The 17,406-nt window shown below is 36.5% G+C and overlaps 1 protein-coding gene across 1 annotated transcript; it reads right to left on the bottom strand.

The window, feature by feature from the left end:
* Window positions 1–14,450: 14,450 nt before the first annotated feature.
* LOC18436210 (Pathogenesis-related thaumatin superfamily protein) lies at window positions 14,451–15,841 on the bottom strand. Its single transcript, XM_006846232.4, has 2 exons — window positions 15,759–15,841; window positions 14,451–15,422 (listed from the first exon to the last, which is right to left on the bottom strand). The coding sequence occupies exons 1-2, from the start codon at window positions 15,826–15,828 to the stop codon at window positions 14,746–14,748; spliced, it is 747 nt and encodes a 248-aa protein (XP_006846295.1). The 5' UTR covers window positions 15,829–15,841; the 3' UTR covers window positions 14,451–14,745.
* Window positions 15,842–17,406: the final 1,565 nt, after the last annotated feature.

The following is a 17,406-nucleotide window of genomic DNA, read 5'->3' as shown; positions in this document are numbered from 1 at the left end:
CATCCCCTCGTGTTTCTTCGAACCGGCCCGGTTCAATAAGGGATCCGCTTCTTGTCGGAGAACTAGCAACAATTACCACCAAACGGTGAACCGATGGAGTCGTACAATCCCTTTCTCGCACTAAACATAGGTTTCTTTGTAGAGTTTTTCCATTCTCCTTCTTTTGTCGATCGACAGATGAATGGAATCAGTGATCTAAGGGCTTTAAGAAGCGCTAAATTGGATGACAAATTCATCAATATTGTTTTCCCTAAAAATCTTTTCGTTAAAAATTACCTTTTTTCATTGAAACATTGGGATGTTTTTACTTTATATGAAACCCGCCATAGAGCATGCTTCTCCTCATTTTTCAACCAAAATTTCTCGACTACAAATTATCGGAATCAATACTTTTAGAAGATTATTGGCTCAATTTGACTGGGTATTGCTCACTTTTTTGTGGGTATGACCTCAAAAATTTTGGGTTTTCTTCCACCTATTTTTGAAATCTGTCAAATATAATTTTTTCTCACTCGAATGAAAAGGGTGGATATGACCGCAGCTCATGGATAAAAGAGCTCAAAAATAGAATAAGTTGGTGAAAACCGTCTTCACGACGCCACTTCCCCTGTTCAAGTGAAAACCCGTAAAAAAGAGCTTGGACCGACAAGACAGGCTAATGCAGGACCACCGCCTCAGCCGACATTCAATCTCCAAACAGTCACAATCCTGGCTAATGAAGTCTGTCTAAAATCCTCAAAAGCCACTACATGGCTCATCAGGGAGTGAGAGCCGCATAAGATCTCCCAACAATCATGGCTCATCAGGGGCTGAGAGCTACATAAGATCTCCTACGTTTCAACATGGCTCATCAGGGAGTGAGAGCTGCATAAGATCTCCCACGTTTCAATATGGCTCATCAGGGAGTGAGAGCTGCATAATATCTCCCAACCATCATTACTCATTAGGGGGGTGAGAGCCGCATAAGATCCCCCACGTTTCAATATGACTCATCAGGGAGTGAGTGCCACATAAGTTCTCCCAACAATCATGGCTCATCAGGGGGTGAGAGCCGCATAAGATCCCCCACGCTTCAACATGGCTCCTCAAGGAGTGAAAGCTGCATAAGATCTCCCCAATTCAACAACAACGAGAGTCCTTGAGGGTGAGGACAATGACCAAAAGATCCCTCTAGAAATATAAGAACCATCACGAAAGCAAGAAATTGAAAAATCCAGAGTCTAACCTGCGACAAGCTTTAGGGTATACCTCGCCAAAATCCCTTAGCCTACATGGGACCAGACTTTCAGGACGAGTCAGAAGCCCCTGACTGGACCCCGCTAGACGGGACCTACAGAGATACCCTGAGCATCAAAAGCAAACTTGGTGTAGCAATGAACAATGCCAACCTAAGGTTCATAGCATTTGGCCTTCAGGAAAGGCTTGATTTTGTCTGAGGAGGCCCCTACAAAAGCCTCACGCTTCAGAATCGTAAATAGTCCCTTGAGGGTGAGAACTTCGACAAGATCCTTCAAACTTCCCGAATGATTGCACTTATTGATTCTCTCGAAGCACAACATTTGGTGGGGTATGCTGTTTTCATCAACATGGGGCCCCCGCTTAATAAAGCCTAGCAAACAGTGAAAATTTCGGTAGTCTCAGAATAGCCATAGAATCGGCCAAGATCTTCATAAGGTCTCTCAAAAGTCTCCAGCCAAGTTTCATTGTAGTCCGACATGTTTAAGGCAGTGCAGACTGAGCAGAATCAGCCTCCAACACCCTGAAACGGCCCCTATAACTAGAGCTACATTTTTGGTGTCTCAAATCTTTGTGGGACAACCACCATTGAATCTGGTACGGTCGAAAATACCCAAGGGTCAAATTTCAGCCTGAACGGACACTCCAGGAAGAAGTTATTGGCAAAGAGTGAAACATGAGGGGCTGCACGCTATTCTCGTGCGGCCACCCTGCAACTCCATCCCATGGAAGGAATACTCACGACCAGTGACTTTCGATGCTCATATTTCACCCATCCCAAGTCGGATCGTGCTCAAATTTGGTGAGCATGTTCTTCTAGTCAAGACGAGCGATTCGATATATGGCATGCCCCATGTCGACACCCGAGCTCGAAGAAAAACTAGAAGAACTTGTTGATCCGTGAAGAAAGTGCAGGAAATTCAGCAGCGTCGTGCCTCGCTTGAGCGGCCAGATTACGCCGTTCACAAACTCCGATCGAGACCAATTCTATCGTATGTGTAAGGTCTCGGGCTATCACTTATCCGAACCCTGTACGTGATGAACGGTCGGATTCTGCACACAAAGCCGACGAAGTGACTGCAAATTCCATCACCGGAATTTCATATTCCGGCCAAAATTCCAAAGTTGCAAAATCTTCATTCGGGCACGGAATCAAGCTGCGTTTGTTGCCTCGCCATCGTAACAACATGCTCAGTGTAATTAAACGAAGAAATCACCGAAAAACATCAAGAAGAGAGTACACTATCGATTTGAAGTTTCAAAATCCATTCAAATTTCAGATCACATGATCGTACACTAAAAACATGATCCATGACTCGAAGTTGGCATCAAATCGATCGCCATGCCGAGCCCTACAAGAAAATAATCATCTTTCGATACCTATAGCTAACACCCTATATGAAAACAAACATTTAATCAATTTTGTTACTATAGTCCTTGGAGCCACCTTCCAATATTTAAATTTCATTTAAGGCAAAAGTTCTATGCTCCCTTGGAGCATACTGTAGCAACATTATTATTTACTCTAAATTCTCACTACTAACACTAATTTTTTTCTCGTTTCTTTTATCACATTAGTTAACCTCATACTCTCATTTTGAAAGAGCTAACTTTGCATTAATGTGCCGCTTTGCTATTGTACAAGTCCTTCGCTGCAAAATAAGATTAACACTTCCCTTAAAACACGTTTTTTTTTTTGAAGGTAAGACTCCTTTAAACGAGATTCACACTTACTAAAAACAAAATTAAGTGCCAGCTTGGATGTACCCAAAATTGAAATATTTATGGATTACGATCCAAAAATCTTGTAAAACGGACTTTGACTTGTTTGGACAATCGCTAGATTTTACTAGATTTTTAGACTGAAAGAAAAAATACTGCCATATCAAAGCAAAACGTACCATACAAAATAATTCATGTCGGACTTGAATTTTTTCAGATGAAGTGTAGCCTTCTCTCACCCATGCAAAGCGAGCATTTTCTCTCATATTACACCTATGAAATCCCTTCTCTTTCTTAATGAGGATAGCATTTTTATTTTATCTATCTTAAAAACCAGAGATGCTCAAGCCCCATCGATGGCAAGCCTAGGCGACATCTTTGTAAGCCTAAAGCGCTTTCTCTCTTTACAAAATGAGCCTTTTCTCTCATACCATCCCCAAACCCTTTCTATTCCTGAATAAGCAGAGCATTTTCATTTTTCGCTCTCTAAAAAAACCAGACAAGCTCAAGCACCATCCATGGCAAGCCCTAGGCGGCATCTTGAAGCCTCCTAATTAGCGCATCCAAAGACTTCTTTTTAGAGTTATGCTTCACTGTCCTCACCCCAAAGCTCCCAAACAATCTCTATGCCCCTGAACCCCTCATCTTCTCTGAAATTTCGACTACTTCCTGTAATCCAAAGCCCATAACTCTTCTTTCTAATCATTGGATTCAAAAAATTCTTGGGATGGTTACTCAACAAAAGATTCACCATGTGCTTGGTCTCCACCAACCCCTGCTCCTCAGAGCCTTGTCCCTCCTCAAAACCCTCGAGCGATTGGAGGTCAGCGTTGAGAACCAAAACCGCATTTCCATTGAAGCGGCGTACTGTGTTACTGGCAAGCAACGCCACGATCCCCTCCAGTAATTGGTGCACTATGTCACTGGCGAGCAACGCCACAATCCCCTCTTATTTGCGAGAGTGCATCTTTTGCCAGTGGTTGAAATCGAGGGATCAATATGCCCCATTTTGGAGCTCAATTTTGTAAGCGAGAAGCTCGGGTTGCAGGTTCTACGTATTGTATGGAAGCAAAATTTTTACCAATGCAAGGGATACACAAAAACCTTGTGGATTGGCAAGATAATTTTGGAAAGGTAAAATGCAAATTTGCTTTTAGGATGTGCACACCGTCCAAACAGTCTAGCAGCCTAATAAAAAAGATGATAATATTTCTTAATAAACAATAAAAAAACTTTAAAAAAAAAAAATAAAAAAAAATAATGCAATGTAAAGGTTTTTTTCATTTGACATCCAAACTGGTCCTAAAACATTTTTTTTTCTTTGAAGAGTTTATTGTTGACTGATTCCAAAATTAAGACATGCTAAAATTATGATAACAAATGCACATGGTTTAACATCTAAAGAATCCAAATATCCATTGTCACACTTCGCTGTCTTCTTATTCTTTTATGTATTTAAGTATTTTTACTACATTATTTCTTTGCCCAAAGATTATATATTCCTGGGGAATCAAATTGTTCATTTACTCCTTAAGGCTAGGATTATTTTTAGGATCCTTTGGAGATGTATTTTTTTTAATCCATATGTTATTCTCAAGAAAAGAAAAGTTTTAAAATTATAGGACTTGAAAAAAATAATGCCTTAAATTCCTAAAGGGTAATATCTAAGGAACCTACAAATCTATTATATGAAAATAGATTACACTATGACATTTTCATTGTTTGGGTACACTTCAATGGTAAGGAAATAGAAAAAGGTTATGATTTCTCTAAAACATAAACACGGTAAAGGGTGAAAAATCTATTACGTCCGTGAGGAGTAATTGGGAGAAATCTTTTAGGTGTGTCTCTCGGTGAATTTCGCTACCCAAAAATCCGTGATTCACTTTCTAATAAGCCACAACAAAAAAAAAAAAAATGTTCAACTAGCAGCTAAAACGTGGTAGTCCAATTTTTTCAATCAATAGCAAACAAACGCATATATATTTAAACTTTAATAAAACGCGGTAGCTCTATCTTATGCCATCACGCGGTAGCTCTATCTTATGCCATCACGCGGTAGCTCCATCTTCTGCCATCAATAGCTCCATCTTCTGCCATCACACGGTAGCTCTATCTTCTGCCATCAATAGCGCGCTTTGCAAACAAAATCTCACATATATTTAACCCTCAATAAAACACCGTAGCTCTATCTTCTGCCACAAATAGCTCCCTCTCAAAACCAACTTCTGCCATCAATAGCGCGCTTTGCAAACAAAATCTCACATATATTTAACCCTCAATAAAACACCGTAGCTCTATCTTCTGCCACAAATAGCTCCCTCTCAAAACCAAATGACACATATTTAAATCCCACGAATCACATAACAGCCCCCAATGCGGTAGCTCCATTTTTTTGCCATCAATAGCTCGCTTTGCCAACAAAATCTCACATATATTTAACCCTCAATAAAATGCCGTAGCACATATATTTAAATCTCACAAATCACATAACAGTCCCATTTTCTTCAACTAAAACTTGGCAGCCCCATTTTTTGCCACAACAGTTCTAATCTTACAAATCATAATACAGCCCCATCTTCTTTAGCTAAAATTCTGCAGCTTCATCGTTTGCTACCACAGTTGTAGCTATTGTTTATTTTCCAGATATTAAGATTTATTCTTTAGGTTCTACAACCAACATTTATAGCGATTGTTTTAAAAAAAAAAAACGGATTTGGGTTCTTTGCTAAGATCACTCTGTTTAATTTTTTGGCTTTATTTTTCTTTTTTTATTGTTATTGTTTGCTGATAAACTCGAACTACTTGAATTCACTCACAGAGAATCGTCAAATCAGTGTGCTTGAATTGTTTTTTTTTCAAAACTTTTTTAAATTAATTTACCTCTTCAATCTCCTCCAATGCCCCAACATAATTTTTCCTTCAATACATCTCATTTAGTCATAAAGGTTATTAACCAAATTTCTCCAAACTTTTTATTTTCTTTTGAATTTGCACATAAAAGTTTTCTGAAGAGAGATGATGGAAAGGCTTTAGCACAAGAAAAAAAAACATAAAAAATATGATGGTTTATCATAATAAAAGTACTTTATTCCAAAGTGTTAACATCTTGAAAACATGTGATTCCAAGTCAAGACACAATAGCATACAAAAAGTACGGCTAATTCTTATGCTTGATGCAATTATAAAGTTTAAGGTACATACTAATAGGGATTGTACGCTCAACCATGTTTTGGGTATAAAGGCCAAAAAAAAAAAAAACAAACGTGGATTATACGTTCAACTATGTTTTAGGTATAAAGCCAAAAAGAAAAAAGAAAAATGTTGCTAATGCATTTCCCATATTTCAATAACAATGTATTTCCCAGGTTGTATCTAAATACTACCCAAACAGTGACTATCCATTTGCATATAATGTATTACGCAATAATGTATGAAAAATGTTTTTATGTTTCTCCTACAACATAGAAGTTCTATCCTCCCCCTACCATCTAGCCGTTCAAAGTTAATCAAGAGAGTCACTCACCGTTTGATCTTAAATCTGACGTCTCAAAGTATTTTATTTTTAGTTTTTTTTTATACAAATTGTATGAATATGAAATTTGGTACGTGTCATGTTCTCATTGGGGCGCACCTATAAAAAATATTAAACAGAATTTTTTGATTAAATATAATGACCAAATTACCCCTTGAATCTTGTAAGGGTATTTTGGTTATTTTATTTTATTGAAAATATTTTTTTTTATATTTTTCTCTAGTGCGAGTTTAATAGAGGATTGGATATTCAAAATTTGGTGTCAAAATAGTTTATAAATAAAAATAAAAATAAAAATAAATAGTGTAGAGATGTGATATTGTGATTGCGGCAATCTTAGCCCTCCATTCGGAATGGACGTTTGGACAAGGGGAGGATAGAACTTCTATATGGTAAGGGAAGCATAGAAAGCTTGCCCATAATGTATTACACAAATAATATATTTCATAAACAATATATTTTTAGGTATCCAAATTGCCCTTAAGAGTTAGAAAACTTGAAAATCAATTTTTTTTTTTTAATATAATCGTTTAGGTGATTCCCAAAATTTTGGATAAAAACATCTTCCAAAGTTAGTCTTCTGCCCAAGGGATAAGCGTAGAGTTACACTCCACGGGAGCATGGTGCAGGCGCTCACGGTTTTTCACTTTATTTTTAAGAGAAGTATATAAAAAGGCCATTTACTTATGAGTGTGGTTTGTACAAGACCAATGCCCTAAACAATCAAAGTAAGGTGCACTTTCAAATGCTACCAAAAAGATGTCTTTTCAGTATAAAAAGTATTTATGATGGCCTGAAATTTTATTTTCATATCTAATTATAAAATTTAAAGTTTAAAAAATAATGTAGATCAAGCATATCTATGAATCTTATATTTTTTTAAATTGACCTTTAGATAATGCGATTACAAGATGCACCATTCCAAGACTTGGAAGTCCACCTTTTTTTTTTTTATGTTTCTTTAGTGAATTTTTGAGATGCACCTTATATAAATTTTTTAGGGCCTCAACCTTATATAAATTTTTTCTTTTATTTTTAGTACAAGGATGTCACAATTACTTTTGTCTGTTAAATTTTAAATTAGATGGTCGTAAGTGTGTCATTGAGTAAACTCAAAGTTCAAAATTTTTTATATCAAACTCTATAACACACCCCAAGCCATCTATTTTGACACCCAATGGATATGAATGATTGGGATCATTTTATAACAAAGGTAAATAATCTTATATAGAGTATATATTGATATCTAAAATCACCCACAAAAGGAAATCCCATATTATGTGGAATTGAGACTGATATTGATATTGATAAGTTTTCTAAATGAAATGGAAATCTAAAAAGATTAGGACTCTGGGGTATATCTCTTGGTTTTCAGATATATGTAACACCTATAAAATTTTTTTTATTTGATGTGGACTCTTAACCTTATATATATTGGATGAAAGTGCAGAGATTGTGTGTTCTATTTAAGTCACCATATAGGAAATGTGGATTCATCGGCATTGGCAAGGCCTCCCTTAGGGAGAAGAGAATGCCTCCTTGTCCTTATCCGAACCCTGTATGTGATGAACGGTCGGATTCTGCACACAAAGCCGACGAAGTGACTGCAAATTCCGTCACCAGAATTTCATATTCCGACCAAAATTCCAAAGTTGCAAAATCTTCGTTCGGGCACGGAATCAAGCTTCATTTGTTGCCCCGCGATCGTAACAACATGCTCAGTGTAATTCAATAAAGAAATCACCGAAAAACATCAAGAAACGAGTACACTATCGATTTGAAGTTTCAAGATCCATTCAAATTTCAAATCACATGATCGTACACTAAAAACACGATCCATGACTCGAAGTTAGCATCAAATCGATCGCCATGCCGAGTCCTACAAGAAAATAATCATCTTACGATACCTAAAGCTAACACCCTATTTGAAAACAAACATTTCATCCATTTAGTTACTATAGTCCTTAGAGCCACCTTCCAATGTTTAAATTTCATTCAAGGCAAAAGCTCTATGCTCCCTTGGAGCATACTGTAGCAACATTATTATTTACTCTAAATTCTCACTACTAACACTAATTTTTTTCTCGTTTCTTTTATCACATTATTTAACCTCATACTCTATTTTGAAAGAGCTAACTTTGCGTTAATGTGCCGCTTTGCTATGGTACAAGTCCTTCGCTGCAAAATAAGATTAACACTTCCCTTAAAACACGTTTTTTTTTTTTTTTTTTTTTGAAGGTAGGACTTCTTTAAACAAGATTCACACTTACTAAAAACAAAATTAAGTGCCAGCTTGGATGTACCCAAAATTGAAATATTTATGAATTACGATCCAAAAATCTTGTGAAACGGACTTTGACTTGTTTGGACAATCGCTAGATTTTACTAGATTTTTTGATTGAAAGAAAAAAATACTGCCATATCAAAGCAAAACGTACCATCCAAAATAATTCATGTTGGACTTGAATTTTTTCGGATGAAGTGTAGACTTCTCTCACCCGTGCAAAGCGAGCCTTCTCTCACCCCTTCTCTTTCTTAATGAGGATAGCATTTTTATTTTATCTCTCTAAAAAACTAGAGATGCTCAAGCCCCATCGATGGCAAGCCTAGACGAAATCTTCGTAAGCCTAAAGCCCTTTCTCTCTTTACAAAATGAGTCTTTTCTCTCATACCATCCCCAAAGCCTTTCTATTCCTGAATAAGCAGAGCATTTCTATTTTCGCTCTCTAAAAAAACCAGACAAGCTCAAGCACCATCCATGGCAAGCCCTAGGCGGCATCTTGAAGCCTCCTAATTAGCGCATCCAAAGACTTCTTTTTAGAGTTATGCTTCACTGTCCTCACCCCAAAGCTCCCAAACAATCTCTATGCCCCTAAACCCTTGATCTTCTCTGAAATTTCAACTACTTCCTGTAATCCAAAGCCCATAACTCTTCTTTCTAATCATTGGATTCAAAAAATTCTTGGGGTGGTTACTCAACAAAAGATTCACCATGTGCTTGGCCTCCACCAACCCCTGCTCCTCAGAACCTTGTCCCTCCGCAAAACCCTCGAATGATCGGAGGTCAACGTTGAGCACCAAAACCGCATTTCCATTACTGGCAAGCAACGCCACGATCCCCTCTAGTAATTGGTGCACTATGTCACTGGCGAGCAACGCCACAATCCCCTCTTATTTGCGAGAGTGCACCTTTCACCAGTGGTTGAAACCGAGGGATCAATATGCCCCGTTTTGGAGCTCAATTTTGTAAGCGAGAAGCTCGGGTTGCAAGTTCTCCGTATCGTATGGAAGCAAAATTTTTACCACTGCGAGGGATACACAAAAACCTTTCGGATAGGCAAGATAATTTTGGAAGGGTAGAATGTAAATTTCCTTTTAGTATGTGCACACCATCCAAACAGTCTAGCAGCTTAATAAAGCAAGATGATAATATTTCTTAATAAACGATAAAAAAATTTTAAAAAAATAAAAAATAAAAAATAATGCAATGTAAAGGTTTTTTCATTTGACATCCAAACTGGTCCTAAAACATTTTTTTTCTTTGAAGAGGTTATTGTTGACTGATTCCAAAATTAAGACATGCTAAAATTATGACAACAAATGCACATGGTTTAACATATAAAGAATCCAAATATCCATGGTCACACTTCACTGTCTTCTTATTCTTTTATGTATTTAAGTATTTAAGTATTTTTACTACATTATTTCTTTGCCAAAAGATTATATACTCCTGGGGAATCAAATTGTTCATTTACTCCTTAAGGCTAGGATTATTTTTAGGATCCTTTGGAGATGTATTTTTTTTAATCCATATGTTATTCTCAAAAAAAAGAAAAGTTTTAAAATTATAGGGCTTGAAAAAAATAATGCCTTAAATTCTTAAAGGGTGATATCTAAACAAAAGAAAAGTTTTAAAATTATAGGGCTTGAAAAAAATAATGCCTTAAATTCTTAAAGGGTAATATCTAAGGGGCCGTTTGGGAACCTACAAATCTATTACATGAAAATAGATTACACTATGACATTTTCATTGTTTGGGTACACTTTAATGGTAAGGAAATAGAAAAAGATTATGATTTCTGTAAAAAAATAAACGTGGTAAAAGGTGAAAAATCTATTACGTCCTTGAAGAGTAATTGGGAGAAATCTTTAAAATCTATTACGTCAGTGAAGAGTAATTGGGAGAAATCTTTTAGGCATGTCTCTCGGTGAATTTCGCTACCCAAAAATCCGTGATTCACTTACTAATAAGCCACAACAAACAACAAAAAAAATTGTTCAACTAGCCGCTAAAACGTGGTAGCCCCATTTTTTCAATCAATAGCAAACCAATCGCATATATATTTAAACTTCAATAAAATGCGGTAGCTCCATCTTATGCCATCACGTGGTAGCTCCATCTTCTTCCATCAATAGCTCTATCTTCTGCCATCACGCTGTAGCTCTATCTTCGGCCATCAATAGCTCGCATTGCAAACAAAATCGCACCTATATTTAACCCTCAATAAAACACCGTAGCTCTATCTTCTGCCACCAATAGCTCCCTCTCAAAACCAAATGACACATATATTTAAATCCCACGAATCACACAACAGCCCCCAAATGCGGTAGCTCCATTTTTTGCCATCAATAGCTCGCTTTGCAAACAAAATCTCACATATATTTAACCCTCAATAAAACGCCGTAGCACATATATTAAAATCTCACGAATCACATAACAGTCCCATTTTCTTCAGCTAAAACTTGCCAGCCCCATTTTTTACCACTACCGTTCTAATCTTACAAATCATAATACAACCCCATCTTCTCCAGCTAAAATTCGGCAGCCTCATATTCTGCCACCTCAGTTGTAGCTATTGTTTATTTTCAGATATTAAGATTTATTCTTTAGGCTCTACAACCAACATTTATAGTGATTGTTTTAAATTGCTCCAAACTTTTTATTTTCTTTTGAATTTGCACATAAAAGTTTTCTGAAGAGAGATGATGGAAAGGCTTTAGCACAAGAAAAAAAAACATAAAAAACATGATGGTTTATCATAATAAAAATACTTTATTCCAAAGTGTTAACATCTTGAAAACATGTGATTCCAAGTCAAGACACAATAGCATAAAAAAAATATGGCTAATTCTTATGCCTGATGCAATTATAAAGTTTAAGCTACATACTAATAAGGATTGTACCCTCAACCATGTTTTGGGTATAAAGGCAAAAAAATAAAGAAAAACGTGATTATACGCTCAGCTATGTTTTCAGTATAAAGCCAAAAAGAAAAAAGAAAAATGTTGCTAATGCATTTCCCATATTTCTTCTGGACATAGCCAAACAATAACAATGTATTTCTCAGGTTGTATCTAAATACTACCCAAACAGTGACAATCCATTTGCAGATAATGTATTACGCAATAATGTATGAAAAATGTTTCTATGCTTCCCCTACAACATAGAAGTTCTATCCTTCCCCTACCATCTAGCTGTTCAAAGTTAATCAAGAGAGTCACTCACCGTTTGATCTTAGATCTGACGTCTCAAAGTATTTTATTTTTAGTTTTTTATACAAATTGTATGAATATAAAATTTGGTACGTGCCATCTTCTTATTGGGGCGCACCTATAAAAAATATTAAACATAATTTTTTGATAAAATATAATGACCAAATTACCCATTGAATCTTGCAGGGGTATTTTGGTCATTTTATTTTATTGAAAATATATTTTTTTATATTTTTTCGCTAGTGCGAGTTTAATAGAGGAATGGACATCCAAAATTTGGTGTCAAAATAGTTTATAAATAAAAATAAAAATAAAAATAAAATAGTGTAGAGATGTGATATTGTGATTGGGGCAATCTTAGCCCTCCATTTAGAATGGACGTTTGGACAAGGGGAGGATAGAACTTCTATGTGGTAGGGAAAGCATAGAAAGCTTACCCATAATATATTACACAAATAATATATTTCACAAACAATATATTTTTAGGTATCCAAATGACCCTTAAGAGTTAGAAAACTTAAAATTCATTTTTTTTATTTAATATAATCATTTAGGTGATTCCCAAAATTTTGGATAAAAACATCTTCCAAAGTTAGTCTTCTGCCCCAGGTATAAGCGTAGATTACACTCCACGGGACATGGTGCAGGCGCTCACGGTTTTTCACTTTATTTTTAAGAGAAGTATATAAAAAGGCCACTTACTTTTGAGTGTGGTTTGTACAAGACCGATGCCCTAAACAATCAAAGTAAGGTGCACTTGTAAATGCTACCAAAAAGATGTCTTTTCAGTATAAAAAGTATTTATGATGGCCTGAAATTTTATTTTCATATCTAATTATAAAATTTAAAGCGTAAAAAATAATGTAGATCAAGCATATCTATGAATTTCTTAAAATTGACCTTTAGATAATGCGATTACAAGATGCACCATTCCAAGACTTGGAAGTCCACCTTTTTTTTTTTTTTTAATGTTTCTTTAGTGAATTTTTGAGATGCACCTTATATAAATTTTTTAGAGCCTCAACCTTATATAAATTTTTTCCTTTGTTTTTAGTACAAGGATGTCACAATTACTTTTGTTTGTTAAATTTTAAATTAGATGGTCATAAGTGTGTCATTGAGTAAACTCAAAGTTCAAATTTTTTTATATCAAACTCTATAACACACCCCAAGCCATCTATTTTGACACCCAATGGATATGAATGATTGGTATCTCTTTATTACAAAGGTAAATAATCTCATATGAAGTATATATTGATATCTAAAATCACCCACAAAAAGAAATCCCATATTATGTGGAATTGACACTGATATTGATATTGATAAGTTTTTTAAATGAAATGGAAATCTAAAAAGATTAGGACTCTAGGGTATATCTCTTGGTTTTGAGATATATGTAACATCTATAAATTTTTTTTTTATTTGATGTGGATTCCTAACCGTATATATATTGAATGAAAGTGTGGAGATTGTGTATTCTATTTAGGTCACCATATAAGAAATGTGGATTCATCGGCATTGGCAAGGCCTCCCTTAAGGAGAAGAGAATGCATCCTTGTCCTATCGATTGCCCGTGGATATAGCCCTTTCGGGGTGAACCACATAAATCTTTGTTTTTGTAACGCGTGTTTCATGCTTTATTTTTTGTATTATGACTCATCCTCTCTCATTTTTTGTTTGTTTCTAGTGGATAAGTATACAATCATAGTGGGATCCAACTTTTTGGATTATTGTTTCCGCATCTACCAGGGTTAACATCATAGTACACGATCCTTTATTTTTATAAAAACTAATGCTACTCTTTAACACGGTTTAATTTGTCGGATGGCCTTTTGTATTTTATGTGAAGCACATGCCAAGGATATATGCGCTTTTATCTTTTCCTTCTCAATATCCAAGTATCGACGCTCACTTAAACCCTATTGAACGTGAGAAACATCAAGACCGTCCTTTATTGAACATTAAAGTAAAGAAAACCTTATAAAAATGCTCCTTTTTTTTTTTCTTGGAATAAAGATTTACTTGTCTTGGAAGGCAAGTGCCCTATCCTTAAAAGACACCCAACTGCGCAATAGAAATAAATACACAACTGTGTCCTCAAGAAACACCGAAATTCCAAGAGCATTCCATCTAAATTCCAACACTAACAATGAAAAATACAAGAATTTATATGAAGTCTCAACCTTATATTGTTGAACTAAGGTTCACCTACAAAATCCACTTGAAAAAGGTTGTTCCGTTTTCGGAAAAAACCACAATTTATCATTTTCGGCTCGAGATACATGGATGGGTATGAAAGAAAAAATAGCTTTCAAGCATTGAGCATAGTGCATCTTACACACTATCTAGATTGTCCATTTCAAGCTTTCTAAGTACTTATAGATATGCATGGTTTAAAATTTGAAATTTTATAATTAAGGGTGAAAATAATTTTTTGGCCATTAGATCAACCTTTTAGGGTAGATTTTAAGGTGCAACGTAATTCTACAATATAATATACAGACCTCATACAAACTACATCCATTAAAAAAAAAAGAAAAAATCAAATTCTACTAGTTACTAACAAAAGCCATGATTCAATTACAAGTATGCATAAGAGAGAAAAACAAAATAAATCCTAACGTTACCCATCTAACCCAAAATGCATTACCCATCTAACCCAAAAGACACAAGAATGAAGACAAGAGCAAATACTCCTAACAATTCCAAGCTTCTCCTCCTCGTCGTCGTCGTCCTCCTCCTCCTGCTCACGCATTGCATCAATGCAAGCTTGGGCAGAAGGAGATGACATACCTCGGTGCTCGGCACGTCCTTAGACTTGCCGCGTCATCGAAAGCATAGCTATACGCCCTCGGGCATACAGCCTTGAACAAGTGGGAGAAGATAGTAGCCTTACAGCTCGCGGAGGACGCATACTCTTCAGTACAGCAGTATTTGGAAGTTTTGAGAGCCAAACACGCGCTCATGCACCCCACCACCCTCTGTCCCCGTTTGATCTCGAAAGCCGAAGGGCAGCAGACGTTTAAATTGGCCTCGCAAGAGGCGATCCCACACCCGATGCCACCACCGACCGGGACCATGGCGACCGGAAGGTTGAAGCCATCGACCAAGCTAACGTCGTAATAGTGCAGAGGAGACTGCACGGTACCAAATGTCATTTCGACTAATGTCGCAGGCGGTATGCCCCCCATGCCCTTGCAGTGTAGGAGGCCGGCGCAGTCTCCGGTTTCGCAGGTTCCCTTGTTGTTGTTGTCGAAGCAGCAACCCTGGCGGCCCCAGAGCCGTCCTGACCATCCTTGGGGCACCTTCACGACTGTTTGTTGGCCGGGTTCGAGGAGGAAGCCGCCGTCCTCAGGGGAGTCGTGTCCGGCACCACCGAGGATGCCTGGCCACACTGCCTCCTTGCAGTTGTTCACCACTATCAGCTCCACAGCATCTGTTCAACATCACAACAAAATTGATTGTCAAGGCAAAACCTAATTCCCGACACTGGACAATTATGAGCTCAAAGGCTCAAACACATTAAGTGAAATACACAAAATGAGATTTGATTCAAGAGATAAACTTCTGCAAAAAGTAACAAAACTTGATCGAACAACATACGTGAAAGATAATACTTTTTTCAATGAACTCATACTCTGTTGAAAGAAATTAGAATAAAAAAATTTCTGGATTTTGGAAATGACAGTGTGAAAGGAGGAAAGAGTCATAAAGAAGAGGAATAGAAGTATAGAATGTGAGCAAGTAAAATATCGGAGTTAAGGAATATTACCTGAGGAATAGAGAGAGTTGCAGAGGAAGAAGAGGAAAAGAAAGGAGATGGGTGTTGAGGAAGTTGCCATTCTGGTTCTGGGTGTTTGTGGGGGTCGTGGAAGTTATGCTTTTATGCGTAGAGAGAGAGAGAGTGTGTTAATGGTGGGGGTGACAAAAATGTGAGGAGAGAGAAAAGGTGGGTGGGGTTATTTTATGACTGTCCAAAATGGTGGAGAGAGAGAGAGAGAGAGAGATTTAGAGAGAGAAAATAGTGGGGTAACATGTCGCCCCATGACATTATTCCTCTGACCGTTATCCGAAACTGAAACACCGATACGGCGTCCAATATCGATCGTGGGTTGTTTTCACACGGGAGTAAAATCAGTGGATTTGAAATTTGTTTTAATTGGGATTAAGATGTAAACGCGATTTTGAATTTCAAAGTGGATTTCCTGGTAAAATACAGATGAAATTCGAGCAAGTTAATTCCACGTCGGGTGAAAGTTATTGCCCATTTACTTGAAGGTTAATACCGAATTTAAGAGACTTTGGCAGGATTTGGTATTATTTTAAAAGTTGAGCTCTAAATACAAATTATATAAAAAGAATTGATTCTATAGGACCCTCTCCTATCCATATTTGTAGAACCACAAATGATCATCATTAAATTTGGCACAGATCTCTAAAAAAAATCAAGTTCCACATCCATGTGATAACTTTTATAGAGATCCATATGAAATTGAATGATAATCTTTTGGGATCCTACATATATGGGTGGGAGATGGCCTTATAAGATCATTACTCTTATAAAAATATTGAAGTGGAAGTTATCTTCAATCTCCGGAATATTGGCTACTTAAATTGGACCGAATTTCGCCGAATTGTGAAAAAGACGTTTGGAGCCTTGATTTTAACCTTAGGCCTTAAATCCTTTTCACCTTTGTCACCTTTGATTTATATGATCTCAATTTACTTTTGGAACCAATCATGCATTCTTCCTTTTCATTTCATTATTTAGGGTAAATCATTAAAATAATAAATTAGTGAATATGTGGTATTCAAATGTTTTTGCTCTAGGATAGGGGGAGAAATTAGGGATTATTGTTTGTTTCAAGGTTTTATAATAGGTGATTCAGATTGGAATAAGTCAATTTAATTGGGAATTGGTTAGGGCGATCTAGATCCAACTAAATATTGAGAACCGACAGGTTCTATTCGGATATCTGAAATAATTGGCTGGTTTTGTCATAGAACCGGCTCTACTTTATTTTTTAGTTGCTTTTACTTTTTTTATTTCCTAATTTTTTATTCGCCAATACACTAGGGCTGGTCACCGATTTGGACCATTTATTTGTTGATTCAAACCAGTTTTTTGGAGCGACAATTAAGAAGAAAAATCTTTAGAGTCCCTATCTAAGTTGGCTCGACAAGTTTTTAACCATTATGGAGAGAGAGAGAGAGAGAGGGGGGGGGGGGGGGGTTCGTCCTAACTTTATGATAATGTTTTAAACTTTGGTGATTCATAATCCTAATCATCTATTCTATTGGGGAATTGGTCAGGACGCTCATCTAATATTTTCTCAGGCCCTCCCCCCTCTCCCATTCCTTGTTTCTGTTTTATTTTATTAAGTTTTAAATATATTTTCTTGATCACTTGTTTGGATCTA

The sequence above is a fragment of the Amborella trichopoda genome, chromosome 8, assembly GCF_054954075.1.
Source record: "Amborella trichopoda isolate Santa Cruz 75 chromosome 8, AtrichopodaSantaCruz75HAP2 v2.0, whole genome shotgun sequence".
Classification (NCBI taxonomy): Eukaryota; Viridiplantae; Streptophyta; class Magnoliopsida; order Amborellales; family Amborellaceae; genus Amborella; species Amborella trichopoda.
Note: the sequence above shows the minus strand (reverse complement) of the source record. Positions and strands in the feature narration are given on the sequence as shown.

Excerpts from the sequence above, each read along its gene's own strand:
- LOC18436210 (XM_006846232.4), bottom strand. The coding sequence starts at position 15,828 with ATGGCAACTTCCTCAACACCCATCTCCTTTCTTTTCCTCTTCTTCCTC. Across the intron at positions 15,423-15,758 it reads CAACTCTCTCTATTCCTCAG|ATGCTGTGGAGCTGATAGTG; the intron begins GTAATATTCCTT and ends GATGTTGAACAG.